This window comes from Moschus berezovskii, chromosome 11, assembly GCF_049115385.1.
Source record: "Moschus berezovskii isolate FMDL1 chromosome 11, NW_MosBer_1.0, whole genome shotgun sequence".
In the NCBI taxonomy this organism is placed as follows: domain Eukaryota; kingdom Metazoa; phylum Chordata; class Mammalia; order Artiodactyla; family Moschidae; genus Moschus; species Moschus berezovskii.
The window spans coordinates 4,460,948-4,476,762 of NC_142470.1; the positions used below are offsets into that span (position 1 = coordinate 4,460,948).

At 41.5% G+C, this 15,815-nt stretch overlaps 1 protein-coding gene across 5 annotated transcripts in view; it reads left to right on the forward strand.

Annotated features, from left to right (window-relative positions):
• SETX (senataxin) overlaps positions 1–15,815 on the forward strand; it is an 84,283-nt gene that overhangs the window by 13,214 nt on the left and 55,254 nt on the right. For all 5 annotated transcript variants that reach the window (XM_088841056.1, XM_088841054.1, XM_088841058.1 and 2 more), the window contains 2 exons: positions 4,311–4,521; positions 7,853–7,962. In XM_088841056.1, the coding sequence (XP_088697182.1) occupies positions 4,311–4,521; positions 7,853–7,962 (321 nt within the window). The remainder of the gene's footprint in view (positions 1–4,310; positions 4,522–7,852; positions 7,963–15,815) is intronic.

Genomic DNA, 15,815 nt, shown 5'->3' on the forward strand with positions numbered 1-15,815 from the left:
GCTAGCAAAGTAATGCTCAAAATTCTTCAAGCCAGGCTTCAACAGTACATGAACTGTGAACTTCCAGATGTTCAAGATGGTTTTATTTTATTTTATTTTTTATTTCTAAAAAAGAATTTTATTAAAAAAGCACAAATGCAAAAAAATGAACAGAGGAAAATTTATGCGTCGAACCTGGATGTTCAAGATGGTTTTAGAAAAGGCAGAGGAACCAGAGATCAAATTGCCAACATCTGTTGGAACATCAAAAAAGCAAGAGAGTTTCAGAAAAACATCTTTATTGACTATGCTAAAGCCTTTGACTGTGGATCACAACAAACTGGAAAATTCTGAAAGAGATGGAAATACCAGACCACCTGACCTGCCTCCTGAGAAATACATGTCCAAGTCAGAAAGCAACAGAACTGGACATGGAACCATAGGCTGGTTCCACATTGGGAAAGGAGTACATCAAGGCTGTATATTGTCACCCTTCTTACTTAACTTGCAGAGTACATTATGCGAAATGCCAGGGTGGGTGAAGCACAAGCTGGAATCAAGATTGCTGGGAGAAATAATCAGTAACCTCAGATACGCAGATGACACCACCCTTATTGCAGAAAACAGAACTAAAGAGCCTCTTGATGAAAGTGAAAGAGGAGAGTGAAAAAGCTGGCTTAAAAGTCAACATTCAGAAAACTAAGATCATGGCATCAGGTGCCATCACTTCATGACAAATAGATGGGAAAACAATGGAAACAGTGGGAGACTTGTTTCTTTGGGTTCCAGAATGACTGCAGATGGTGAACTGTAGCCATGAAATTAAAAGATGCTTGCTCCTTGGAAGAAAATCTATGACCAACCTAGACAGCATATTAGAAAGGAGACATTATTTTGCCAACAAAGGTCCATCTGGTCAAAACTATGGTTTTTCCAGTAGTCATGTATGGATGTGAGACCATAAAGCTGAGCGTCAAAAGATGGATGCTTTTGAACTGTGGTGTTGGAGAAGACTCTTGAGTCCCTTGGACTTTAAGGAAATCCAACCAGTCCATCCTAAAGAAATCAGGCCGGACTGCCACCTGATGCGAAGAACAGACTCATTAGAAGAGACCCTGATCTAGGAAAGATTGAAGGCAGGAGGAGAAGGTGATGACAGAGGATGAGATGTTTGGATGGCATCACTGACTCGATGGACATGAGTTTGAGCAAGCTCCAGGAGTTGGTGATGGACAGGGAGGCCTGGCAAGCTGCAGTCCATGGGGTCACAAAGAGTCAGACACGACTGAGCAACTGAATTAATAGGTTTGAGGTTGCCTTGTTTTCACTTTCATTTGTTTCTATGCATATTTTGATTTCTTTTTTGATTTCTTTCTTGATCTGGTTATTCAGAAGCATGTTGTTTAGCCTCCATGTTTGTGTAATAGTTTTTTTTCCTGTAGTTGACATACCATATTTTAATCAGGAAAGATGTTTGAAATGATTTCAATTTTTTAAAATTTACCAAGGCTAGATTTATGGCCCAGGATGTGATCTCTCCTGGAGAATGTTCCATGTGCACTTGAGAAAAAAGTGAAATCCATTATTTTTGGATGAAATGCTGTATAGATATCAATTAGGTCTGACTGTCCATTGTATCATTTAAAGCTTGTGTTTCCTTGCTAATTTTCTGTTTTGTTGATCTGTCCATAGGTGTGAGTGAGGTATTAAAATCCCCCACTGCTACTTTGTTACTGTTAATTTCCCCTTTCATACTTGTTAGCATTTACCTTACATATTGAGGTGCTCCTATGTTGGGTGCATATATATTTTTAATTGGTATATCTTCTTCTTGGATTGATCCTTTGATCATTATATAGTATGTCCTTCTTTGTCTCTTATGCTCATTTTATCTGATACGAATATTCCTAGTCCTGCTTTCTTTTATTCTCCATTTGCATGACATGTCTTTTCCAGCCCTTCACTTTCAGTATATATGTGTTCCTAGGTTTGAGGTGGGTCCCTTGTAGACAGCATATATAGGGGTCTTGTTTTTGGGTCCATTCGGCCAGTCTTTGTGTTTTGGTTGGAGCATTTAACCCATTTACATTTAAGGTAATTATTAATAAGTATGATCCTGTTACCATTTACTTTATTGTTTTGGATTTTTCTTTTCAATAAACCTTTTCTGTGTTTCCTGTCTAGAGAAGATCGTTTAGCATTTGTTGAAGAGCTGGTTTGGTGGTGCAGAATTCTCTCAGCTTTTGCTTGTCTGTAAAGCTTTTGAGTTTTCCTTCATATCTGAATGATATCTTTGCTGGGTGGAGTAATCTTGACTGTAGGTTTTTCTCTTTCATCACTTTAAGTATGTTCTTCCATTCCCTTCTGGTCTGAAGAGTTTCTGTTGAAAGATCAACTATTCTCTCAGCCTTAGCGCCATCTTTTGAAACCTCTGCGCCATGAGAGCGAAGTGGAGGAAGAAGTGAAAGCGCATGCTGAAGCGCAAAAGAAGAAAGATGAGGCAGAGGTCCAAGTAAACTTGTTCACCCATGGAAGCCATAGAAGCAGAAACAAGGGAAACTAGAGGCCAGGGACACTGATACAAATTGTGGACTGCACGCCTACTATCTAGAACTTCTCACTGTATCTGAAACATCTGTGACCATTCTGATCGCCTTGACCACCTTTGAGAGACCTACCTTGCTCGTATCAAAGCCGTCCCTTTTTTGGTCCTTTGCCCTGGACCTGTGATAACTATGGACTAGTTCTCTTCTCACTTGTGGCTGAATGTAACATGAATGTAACATGTACAATCATCTCTTTTAGCTGTCTTAAAAAAAAAAAAGATCAACTGTTATCCTTATGGGAATCCCCTTGTGTGTTATTTGTTGCTTTTCCCTTGCTGCTTTTAGCATTTGCTCTTTGTGTTTGATCTTTGTTAGTTTGATTAATGTGTCTTGGGTTGTTTTGCCTTGGGTTTATCCTTTTTGGGACTCTGGATTTCTAGGACTGGGTGGCTATTTCCTTCCCTATTTTAGGGAAGTTTTTGACTATTAAGTATTTTCTCATGGCCTTTCTATTTGTCTTCTTTTGTGACACCTATGATTTGAATATTGGGGCATTTAGCATTGTCCCAATTACGTTGCCCTCTGAGATTCCAAAACGCCCCACAGACAGGCATGTGATAGGGTTTCCTACTGTGTGGAAACTTTTCCTTCACGTCTCCCTCCCCAGGATGGTCTCCGTCCCTAAATCTTTCGTCTCTGATTTATCTTTTATATTTTGTCCTACCTCCTTTTAAAGAGATTGGGCTGCCTTTCTGGATGCCTGGTGTCCTCCGTCAGCGTTCAGAAGTTGTTTTGTGGAAGTTGCTTAACATTCAATGATTCTTTTGATAAATTTATGGGGGAGAAAGTGGTCTCCCTGTCCTATTCCTCTGCCTTCTTGGGACTGCTCCTCTCTCTCTCCATTTTTTTAATGGGTAGGTGGTATAAGTCATTGAAGTGAAAATGTTAATTGTTCAGTCATCTTGTGACTCTTTGTGATCCCATGAACACATAGCAGCTCCTCTGTCTGTGGAATTCTCCAGGCCAGAATACTGGAGTGGGTAGCCCTTCCTTTCTCCAGGGAATCTTCCTGACCCAGGGACTGAACCTCAGTCTCCTGCATTGCATGTGGATTCTTTACCACCTGAGCTACCAGGGAAGCCCCAAAAATCAGTATAAGGACAAGCATATTTTTTAATTGTAGTAACCAAAGTGACATACAAATTTAAATTTGTGGCTTTGAGTATTTAGTTTATTAAATATATCTAATGGAAAATGGAACACAGACCATAGAAATATGTATAATACCACAGAGAGGAGAGGGGATGATTACTTACGAACCTACTGAGAAAACTTTGACTTGTACAGAATTCTCTAGCTATGAACCTGACTAGTGTCTTTATGCTAAAACTGATGTTTCGAGGTAGTTACCTATGGCTGGAACATAAAGGGGAGTTACAGAAGGCCCAGCTTGTGTGCCTCAGCAAAGAAGCTCCACCTTCTCCTTTTCAACAGAGTGTAGTTGACAGATATTGATGTATTTATAGCAGAACTCCGCAAAAGCAATGTTTTAAGCATCTCATACTCTGTGTGCTCATGTTCCTGTATCATAAAAGCCACATAAAAGTCCCTAAGCCATGTTTAGTGACTGTTTTCTTTAAATAAATCTAATATGTGGTGTTAGTACTTCTTTAAACTTCTGAATTTTTATACTTAGGAAAAGGCTTTCTAGAAGGATCACTGCATGTGGTATGTTTTGTTGATAATAAGATATAGAGTACATGGTTCCTTTTTCTTTTCCTGTAGGTTTTATGGGAATTAGAAACCTTACGTCTCATAAATCACTTTGAAAGATCCATGAAGGGAGAAATTGGAGATGATGATGAGTTATACATAGTAGACAACAACGGAGAGGCACAGCTGTTTGATTTCACTGGCCAAGACTTTGAAAATAAGCTTCGAGTTCCTCTTCTGGAAATACTGAAATATCCATACCTGCTTTTACATGAGCATGTCAGTGAGTATCTTGGGTGTTTTCACAGTTGTATCAGTTTTATTTTAAGAATTGTAAGAATTTTGGTTATCTGTATTGAAAAATCTGTTCCTTAAATGTATAATTAGGGTGAAAGTCACTCAAGTCGTGTCTGACTCTTTGTGACCCCATAGACTATACAGTCCATGGAATTCTCTAGGCCAGAATACTGGAGGGGGTAGCTTTTCCCTTCTCCAGGGGATCTTCCCAACCCAGGGATCGAACCCAGGTCTCCCACATTGCAGGCAGATTGTTACCAGCTGAGCCACAAGGGAAGCCCATATACTTAGTATTTTCTCCAAACATAGTGAAGTGAATTACATGGTGAATACCATGTATATACCATATAGGTGATTCTACAGTTGCTGACATCTAACTCTACTTGCTTTATCTGTCCATTTATGCATTTGTTCATTCAGTTAATTTTCATTCTTAGAATCTGTCTATAGCAGGGTTTCTCAGACCTGGCACTGTTGACATTTTGAACTGGATAATTCTTGGTGGGTGGACCTGTAGGATGTTATAGGAACACCCCTGACCTCTCTCCTCTAGATGTCAGTAGTGGCTTTCTCTCCCTTCTGCCCTGGTTGTGACCACCAAAATGTCTCTCAGTTCAGTTAAGTCGCTCAGTCGTGTCCGACTCTTTGTGACCCCATGAATCACAGTACGTCGGGCCTCCCTGTCCATCACCAACTCCCGGAGTTCACTCAAACTCATGTCCATCGAGTCGGTGATGCCATCCAGCCATCTCATTCTCTGTCGTCCCCGTCTCCTCCCGCCCCCAATCCTTCCCAGCATCAGAGTCTTTTCCAGTGAGTCATCTCGTCGCATGAGGTGGCCAAAGTATTGGAGTTTCAGCTTTAGCATCAGTCCTTCCAATGAACACCCAGGATTGATCTCCTTTAGAATGGACTGGTTGGATCTCCTTGCAGTCCAAGGGACTCTCAAGAGTCTTCTCCAGCACCACAGTTGAAAAGCATCAATTCTTTGGCGATCAGCTTTCTTCACAGTCCAACTCTCACATCCATACATGACCAAGGGAAAAACCATAGCCTTCTAGGTAGTGCCAAATGTCCTTGGGAGTTGGGGGGTGGGACCTGAGAGAGGCAGAATTGCCAGATTCAGAACCACTGGTCTGTAGTAGTTTTTAGTAATTACTATGGCATAGCATAACTGCCTCTCTTTTGGTCCTTTTTATTTGCATTTCTTAATACAAATCTCTTGAAGACATTTTTCTGATCTGTCAGCTCTAACAAAACAACAGTACCTTTAGGTACCTACTACTGTATCTTGATGAAAGTGAAAGAGGAGAGTGAAAAGTTTGGCTTGAAGCTCAACATTCAGAAAATGAAGATCATGGCATCTGGTCCCATCACTTCATGGGAAATAGATGGGGAAACAGTGGAAACAGTGTCAGACTTTATTTTTTTGGGCTCCAAAATCACTGCAGATGCTGATTGCAGTCAGGAAATTAAAAGATGCTTACTCCTTGGAAGGAAAGTTATGACAACCTAGATAGCATATTAAAAAGCAGAGACATTACTTTGCCAAGCAAGGTCCGTCTAGTCAAGGCTGTGGTTTTTCCCATGGTCATGTATGGATGTGAGAGTTGGACTGTGAAGAAAGCTGAGCACCGAAGAATTGATGCTTTTCAACTGTGGTGCTGGAGAAGACTCTTGAGAGTCCCTTGGACTGCAAGGAGATCCAACCAGTCCATCCTAAAGGAGATCAATCCTGGGTGTTCATTGGAAGGACTGATGCTAAAGCTGAAACTCCAATACTTTGGCCACCTCATGCGACGAGTTGACTCACTGGAAAAGACTCTGATGCTGGGAGGGATTGAGGGTAAGAGGAGATGGGGACGACAGAGAATGAGATGGCTGGATGGCATCACCGACTCGATGGACATGAGTTTGAGTGAACTCCGGGAGTTGGTGATGGACAGGGAGGCCCGACGTGCTATGATTCATGGGGTCGCAAAGAGTCGGACACGACTGAGCGACTGAACTGACTGACTGACTGTATCTAGGCCACGTTCAGATTTTCCAGTAGTTGTAGAATTTTTTTTGGCAGGTCTGTTTAAATTAAGAGTGCAGTCAAGGACCTTGCATTGGTTCCATTTAGATTGTGTTTCTTATGTCTCTTTTAATCCAGAATCATTTACATACATGCACACACAGTTTTTTCCTTTTGCCATAACTTTTGACTTGCAGAGACCAAATGGTTGCCCTGTAGAATAATGCACTTCCTAGATTGTTTTGATCACTGTCTTGTCATGTTTTTTAACTTATTTCTCTATTCTATTTCAGTATACTGAAAAGTAGATCTAAAGATTTACTAGAGAAATCAGTTCTTTCTAAATAAATTCAAAATAGATTTTAAATGCTTTTGATAAGTCATTTTTCAAGCATTTATTAATACCATATCCAGAAAAGTATATATAAGCTTAGTTTTTCATAAATTAAACACATTTGTGTAGCTGCTGTCCAGGTCAAGAAACAAAACATCAGCACCCTGGGAGCTCTTCTCCTACTTTTCCAGTCATTATTCCTCTTCCCCAAAACTATCCACTGTCACTGTGATATTCTTTTGAGGCTTGATAAAATAGAGTTGGCTCATCTAATAGGATGCATGTGTAAGTCCATTCAGTACACTTCTGAAAGTAATGAAGAAATTTCCATAAAGCAATGGGATTAGGATAGTGCTGGCAGATAGACTGATGGAACAGTGTAGAGAGTCGAGAAGGAAACCAAGTATATTTGGGGAGTTTAGTGTTTGATGATAGTATTTCAACCAGTGGAGGATATGGGGTACTCGGTAACTGAGAGTAGGACAAGATAGCCATTTGTGGACAAAGTTGTTACCACTCTGATACAAAATGAAGTCCACATGGGGTGAACATGTCAAATGCTAATGAAATTGGACTATAACCCTACTTCCAAGAAGATGCCCTCTGGAGATGATTATGCCCCCTGTGAAAGAAGATGTTTATACTCATAAAGTCAGAGTCATTCGTAAGAATATATTATGAATTACACGATGACAGTCTTTCATGACTACCATGTATATACACCACAGTCAGTCTTTCAGAAGATTGAATATTGTTCCTACATTTACACCGTTTTTTGCCTCAGTTTAAAAAAAAAAAAAACTTTTACTTACAGAGGAGGCCTGGCGTGCTGTGATTCATGGGGTCGCGGAGAGTCAGACACGACTGAGCGACTGAACTGAACTGAACTGAAGGAGCCAGATTTAGGGAATCTCGTTAAGTTGATAAGTTTTGTCTTACATTTACTGCTTTATTTTTTCTATTTAGATGAATTATGTGTTGAAGCACTTTGCCGGATGGAACAAGCTAATTGCTCCTTTCAAGTTTTTGACAAACATCCAGGAATCTATTTATTTTTGGTTCATCCCAATGAAATGGTGAGTGTCAGTGACAGGGAGTAGAAGAGGATATCTTCTTTTGCTCCAATAGATGACTGACTATAATAGAAGTTTTGGTGTATACTTTGTGTAAAATATTTGCCAAAATCATTCTCTTGTTGTAAAACTACTACAATTAAGGAGAGAGTGCTTTGGTGTGGGGGTTGGGAGGCAAAGAAGAAGGGATTTAAGAGAGTAGGGAATCCTTCTGACAGGTGATGCTTCAATTTAAAAGCCAAGGGAATGATTCAGACTTCTTTTAATGTGTTGACCTGAGCTAATGAAGGACTGTTCTCTGTTGCTTTTCTTGCCAGCCTGCCCCACTCCAAGCACATGGAAATACCACTTAAAACATTTAAAATTATTTTGATAGTGAATGAGGTTTTTAAAAGGTGATGGGGTATGGGGAGGACAAGAAAATTAGTTCCGAGGTGCTGGACAGAAGGAAGAACATAAGAATCAGAGCAGTAGGTGGTAGACAGAAGCAGAGAGCAACTCCAGAGTTTTGGAACCTGACGTTGAGCTGATGGCTGGGGTTTGCGGATTTATCACATGTGGTGAGGCAGCATGTGGTGTGGGTCTGTGCACGTTGGCCTCTTTGAGTTACAATACTAAGACAAAAGCTGTGCAGGGCAGCTCTGCTGTTGGAGGGCCAGTAAAGAGCCTTTAAGTGGCAAAGAAAGAGCATGGTAATGGTGTTTTAAGAAAAATGGGGATGAATTTCAGTCTCTTCTGTACCAAACCCTAACAATGATAGAAAAAATTCAAAGCAGAGGAATTTGTAAAGCTGTAATCAAACAATTCAAGAAGTAAATGTTCCTTTGAACCAGTAAGGGAGCACACGCACAAAGTGATAAGCGGTGGAAACTTGTAGGCCTGGCTGGTAGCAGGGGATTGAGTTTGTGCAGGGTAACGGGAATTACCAGTGTACGCGACGCTAGGGTAGACCCAGAGTCAAGGCCTCTGCTTAAATGAGATGGGATCTTCCTTCCTGTGAAAGAAGATTGACAGAAAGTACCACCAGCGGCTGGCTTTCTTAAAGCTGCAAACCAGTAGAGGAAGCTGGTCCAGCTGAGCAACCAGGACCTGGTCCTGCCATTGCAGGCTTCAGGACTGAGTCTGCGGGGCCAGGAGTGACTGGATTTTTCATTATAGGCTTATTTTACAGGTGAGGAAACTGAGTCTGGAGACTTATCCACAGTTATATAGTCTAGTTTGTGGTGACTGGGATTTGTGTACAGGCAACCTGACTCCCATGAAGTAGCCTGTGGGAGAGGCCTCAGGTTGGGCGATCATAGACCCAGGTGTGCATTCTGGGTCGATCATTCGCCAACTGTGGGACTTTGGGTAAGCCCTTCACCTACTGGGTGGGATTCCCTGGTGGCTCAGCTGGTAAAGAATCCGCCTGCAATGCAGGAGACTTGGATTTGATCCCTGGTTGGGGAAGATCCCCTGGAGAAGTGAATGGCAACCTACTCCAGTATTCTTGCCTGGAGAATTCCAGGGACAGAGGAGTCTGGTGGGCTGCTGTCCATGGGGAAGCAAAGAATTGGGCACGACTGACTAACACTCAACCTGACTCCAGAGTCCTTATCTTTTTTTTTTTCTTTTTAATTTTATTTGGAAATAATTTAAAACAAAATTCTCGGGAATAAAAAAGGTAGCAAACATTCTATATACTCTATCCATATTCATCAGGTATTAACATTTCACTCTCTTTGCTTTATCTTTTGCTTTCAGTTAACTACAAAGCTTTTTTGTTCTCTGAACTATTTGAGAGTAGGTTGCATATATCATGACCATTTACCTTTTGAGACTTTAGTGTATATTTCATAAGAATAAGTATATTATAATATTATAAACTTCAGTGAACAGCAAAATTATTGTTAATCCAGTAAGGTCTCTTTTCCAGTTGTGTCATATGACCCATAGTACTTAGTAGCATTTTCCCCCATACTCTGAGATTATTTTGGTTAGCTTTCTGTGATTGTGGCTTTTCATTCTGGAATCTGAGGGACTGTAAAATTCTTGCTGCTTCTGTCTGCCCTCTGATGGATGAGGATAAGAGGCTTGTGCAAGCTTCCTGATGGGAGGGATTGGCTTGACTGGCTATGGGGAAAACTGCTCTGAGGGGTGGGACCATGCCCAGTAAATCTTTAATCCAATTGTCTGCTGATGGGTGGGGCTGTGCTCCCTCCCTGTTTGCCCTGAGGCAACCCAATCATGGAGTCTGTAGGCTCTGTAGTGGGGCTGTGGGCTCTATGGTAAGGCTATTGGCAGCCTACCTCCAAGAGGATTTATGCCAAGATGTGCCTCCCAGGTCTGCTGATCCCAGTGCCCCTGCCTCTGCCAACCCATGCCTTCACTGGAGACCCTCAAACATGCAAGGCAGGTCTGGCTCAATCTCTTGTGGGGGTCACTGCTCCTTTCCCCTGGGTCCTGGTACACACAGCATTTTTTTTGTGCTCTTCAAGAGTTCTGTTTCCCCGAAGTCCTTGTCGAATGCCAAGGTTGGGAAGTCTGATGTGGGGCCTAGAACCTTTGCAACAGTGAGAACTTCTTTGGTATTAATTGTTCTCCAGTTTGTGGGTTGCCACATGGGGAGATTGGGATTTGATTTTAATGTGTTTGCAGCCCTCCTACCACATCCTTGCAGTTGCTCCTTTTTCCTAGAAGTTCCTACAAGACCTTCTAGAACTAACACCCAAAAAAGATGTCCTTTTCATCATAGGGGACTGGAATACAAAAGTAGGAAGTCAAGAAATACCTGGAATAACAGACAAGTTTGGTCTTGGAGTACAAAATGAAGCAGGGCAAAGGCTAACAGAGTTTGGCCAAGAGAACACACTGGTCATAGCAAACACCTTCTTCTAACACCACAAGAAACCACTCTACACATGGACATCACTAGATGGTCAATACCAAAATCATATTGCTTATAAATATGTCAGCAAATTTGGAAAACTCAGCAGTGGCCACAGGACTGGAAACAGTCAGTTTTCATTCCAATCCCAAAGAAAGGCAATGCCAAAGAATGCTCAAACTACCACACAGTTGCACTTATCTCACACGCCAGTAAAGTAATTCTCAAAATTCTCCAAGCCAGGCTTCAGCAATACGTGAACCGTGAACTTCCAGATATTCAAGCTGGTTTTAGAAAAGGCAGAGGAACCAGAGATCAAATTGCCAACATGCGCTGGATCATCGAAAAAGCAAGAGAGTTCCAGAAAAAAGATCTATTTCTGCTTTATTGACAATGCCAAAGCCTTTGACTGTGTGGATCACAATAAACTGTGGAAAATTCTGAAAGAGATGGAAATACCTGACCACCTGACCTGCCTCTTGAGAAACCTGTTAAACAGGTCAGGAAGCAACAGTTAGAACTGGTCATGGAACAACAGACTGGTTCCAAATAGGAAAGAACGTCAGATATGTCAAGGCTGTATATTGTCACCCTGATTATTTAACTTATATGCAGAGCACATCATGAGAAATGCTGGGCTGGAGGAAGCACAGGCTGGAATCAAGATTCCTGGGAGAAATGTCAATAACCTCAGATATGCAGATGACAGCACCCTTATGGCAGAAAGTGAAGAAGAGAGTGAAAAAGTTAGCTTAAAGCTCAGCATTCAGAAAACTAAGATCATGGCATCTGGTCCCATCACTTCATGGGAAATAAATGGGGAAACAGTGGCTGACTTTATTTTTCTGGGCTCCAAAATCACTGCTTATGGTGATTGCAGCCATGAAATTAAAAGATGCTCCTTGGAAGGAAAGTTACAACCAACCTAGACAGCATATTAAAAAGCAGAGACATTACTTTGCTAAAAAATGTCCGTCTAGTCAAGGCTACGGTTTTTCCAGTAGTCATGAGTGGATATGGATGTGAGAATCGGACTATAAAGAAAACTGAGTGGCTCCGGTGGCGCAGGCGCGAGAGACGCCCGGCTCCGGCGCAACCGACCACGTGCAGAATCGTGGCTGAGATGAGCTACCCGGCGCCCAGGGTTAGGGCGGTGGCCGAGAGGAGCTGTAGCACGTTCAGGAGGCGGTGGCTGCTTGGGCACCGGAGGGCCGAGAGGAGCTGATCCACATTCAAAGCAGGAGGGGCGGCCTTGAGGAGATACCCCTCGTCCAAGGTAAGGTACAGCAGCTGCGCCTTGCTGGAGCAGCTGGGAAGAGATACTCCACGACCAAGTGGAATATAAGAATCCAGTGTTCTGGGGAGGAAGGAACAAGATGGCGGAGGGATAAGATGGCAAGACCACTTTCTCCCCCACAAATTCATCAAAAGAACATTTGAACGTGGAGTAAAGTCCACAAAACAACTTCTGAATACTGGCAGAGGACATCAGGCTCCCAGAAAAGCAGCCCATTGTCTTCTAAAGGAGAGAGAAGAAATCCAGCTCCACCCACCAGAACATCGACACATGCTTCCCTAACCAGGGAACCCGGACAAGTCACCCGTCCAACCCCACACACAAAAGAGAACTCCACAAACTGCAAGAAGAGGGAAAGGCCACCCCAAACAAAGCAATATAAGCAAGATGAAGAGGCAGAGAAATACCCAGCAAGTAAAGGAACAAGATAATTGCCCACCAACACAAACAAAAGAAGAAGATATAGGGAATTTACCTGATAAAGAATTTCAAATTTTGATGGTGAAAATGATTCAAAATCTTGAAAGCAAAATGGAGTTACAGATAAATAACCTGGAGAAAAGGGTTGAGAAGATGGAAGAAAGGTTTAATAAGGACTTAGAGGAAATAAAAAAGAGTCAATATACAATGAATAATGCAATAGATGAGATCAGAAACACTCTGGAGGGAACAAACAGTAGAATAACAGAGGCAGAAGACAGGATAAGTGAGCTAGAAGATAGAATAATAGAAATAAATGAAACAGAGAGGAAAAAAGAAAAACGAATTAAAAGAAATGAGGACAATATTAGAGACCTCTGGGACAATGTTAAACGCTCCAACATTCGAATCATAGGAGTCCCAGAAGAAGAAGACAAAAAGAAAGACCATGAAAGAATACTTGAGGAGATAATAGTTGAAAACTTCCCTAAAATAGGGAAAGAAATAATGACCCAAGTCCAAGAAACCCATAGAGTCCCCAATAGGATAAACCCAAGGCGAGATACTCCAAGACACATATTAATCAAATTAACAAAGATCAAACACAAAGAACAAATATTAAAAGCAGCAAGGGAAAAGCAGCAAATAACACATAAGGGGATTCCCATAAGGATAACAGCTGATCTTTCAGCAGAGACTCTTCAGGCCAGAAGGGAGTGGCAAGACATACTTAAAGTGATGAAAGAAAATACCCTACAGCCCAGATTACTATACCCAGCAAGGATCTCATTCAAATATGAAGGAGAAATCAAAAGCTTTACAGACAAGCAAAAGCTGAGAGAATTCAGCATCACCAAACCAGCTCTCCAACAAATGCTAAAGGATCTTCTATAGACAGGAAACACAGAAAGAGTGTATAAACTTGAACCCAAAGCAATAAAGAAAATGGCTACGGGATCGTACTTATCAATAATTACCTTAAACGTAAATGGGTTGAAATTTTCAAAAAGGCTAGGAAACAATTCTCATAGCCATCAATAGTTCAGTGTTGAGTTCATGAATAGTTTTTAAAGTTTGGGACAAACTGTAGTATTTGCTATTTGAAGTACTATTTGTAATTGGCATATTACGATGTAACATTGGTCTTCATTTCCAACTTAAAACGCCTAAAAATGCCTAACAAGTTTTTAGACTTGTGAATTTTAGTTGAAATGTATTTTACGATGTTACTAAACCTGCAGAAATATTGAAATATTTCAGAGAACTTATTCACTGTACATTTAATTTATTTTATTTATAAAAGTTATGAACTGTAGAAAGTTTTACTTGTTGGGTCAAATGCTTGTTGCATTTGAAGTGCTAGTTACAAGAAAATCAAATACCTTCAATGTATAAATGCTATTAAGTTTTTAAAGGACTCTGGAGTATAAGTAAGTTTGTTTAAAGAAATTAAAAAAAAAAGACTCTTCACTTCCAGTGAAGGAGGCATGAGTTTGACCCTTGGTCTAGGAATTAGGATCCCACATGCCAAATGGTGTAACCAAAAGTAAAAAAAAGTTAAAAAGGAAAAAAGAATAAGATAGGGCCAAGCTCAGAACATCAGTGTGGATGATGAATAAGCGGTATCATGTGTGGATTAAATGCACAGACTCTGCTGCTGCTGCTGCTGCTGCTAAGTCACTTCAGTCGTGTCCGACTCTGTGTGACCCCATAGACGGAAGCCCACGAGGCTCCCCCTTCCCTGGGATTCTCCAGGCAAGAACACTGGAGTGGGTTGCCATTTCCTTCTCCGATGTGTGAAAGTGAAAAGTTGAAAGTGAAGTCGCTCAGTCATGTCTGACTCGTAGCGACCCCATGGACTGCAGCCTACCAGGCTCCGCCGTCCATGGGATTTTCTAGGCAAGAGTACTGGAGTGGCTTGCCATTGCCTTCTCCGGCACAGACTCTAGAGCCTGAAAAAAAAAAAAAAGGAGAGGGTAAGTAAGAGTAATTGCCCTTTCTATTTTGAGAAATATTAAAGAGTGATGTTTATATTTTAAAAATGTTCTCTGATGGTAAAGAATCTGCCTGCAATGCAAGAGACCTGGGTTCAATCCCTGGGTCAGGAAGATCCCCTGGAGAAAGGAATGGCAACTCACTCCAGTATTCTTGCCTGGAGAATCCCATGGAAGAGGAGCCTGGCAGGTTACAGTCCATGGAAAGTGACTGAGCGACTAACACGCATGTATCTGAAAGTGAAAGTAATCTCAAACTTTCAGAAAAGTTGCAAAGTACAGTACTGAAGACTTCTTTCTCTCAACCATTTGAGACTAAGTTGCTGACATGATATCCCATCCTTCCCCAAAACTGTATTTGCTACAAAGACATTCTCCCACACGTTGCAATAAAACCATCAAAATGAAAAAAAAAGAAAAAAGAAAACTGAGTGCAGAAGAATTAATGGTTTTGAACTGTGGTGTTGGAGAAGACTTGAGAGTCCCTTGGACTGCATGGAGATCCAAGCTGTCCATCCCAAATGAGATTGGCTGCATGGAGATCCAAGCAGTCCATCCTAAAGGAGATCAATCCTGGGTGTTCATTGGAGGGACTGATGTTGAAGCTGAAACTCCAGTACTTTGGCCACCTGATGTGGAGAGCTGACTCATTTGAAAAGACCCTGATGCTGGGTGAGATTGAGGGCAGGAAGAGAAGGGGACAACAGAGGATGAGATGGTCGGATGGCATCACCGACTCAATGGACATGGGTTTGGGTGGACTCCGGGAGTTGGTGATGGACAGGGAGGCCTGGAGTGCTGCGGTCCATGGGGTAGCAAAGAGTCAGTCACGACTGAGTGAACTGAACTGATAAATATTTCTTGCTGCCGAAAATGGAGAAGCTCTATATGATTAGCAAAAACAAAACCTAGTTTACTGTGGCTCAGATCATGACTCCTTATTCCAAAACTCAGACTTACATTGAAGAAAGGGGAAACCACTTGGCCATTCAGATATAGTGGTTATGATGATAGAGTAGAGGTAATGAATCGATCAAGGGATTAGATCTGGTAGACTGAAAAACTGTGGAAGGAAGTTTGTAACATTGTGTGGGAAGCAGTGACTAAAACCATCCCGAAGAAAAATGCAAGAAGGCAAAGTGGTTGTCTGGGGAGGCCTTTATAAATAGCTGAGAAAAGAAGTGAAAGGCAAAGGGGAAAAGGAAAGATAAACCCAGCTGAATGCAGAGTTCCAGAGAACATTCAGGAGATAAAGTCTTAAGTGCAAGGAAATAGAGAA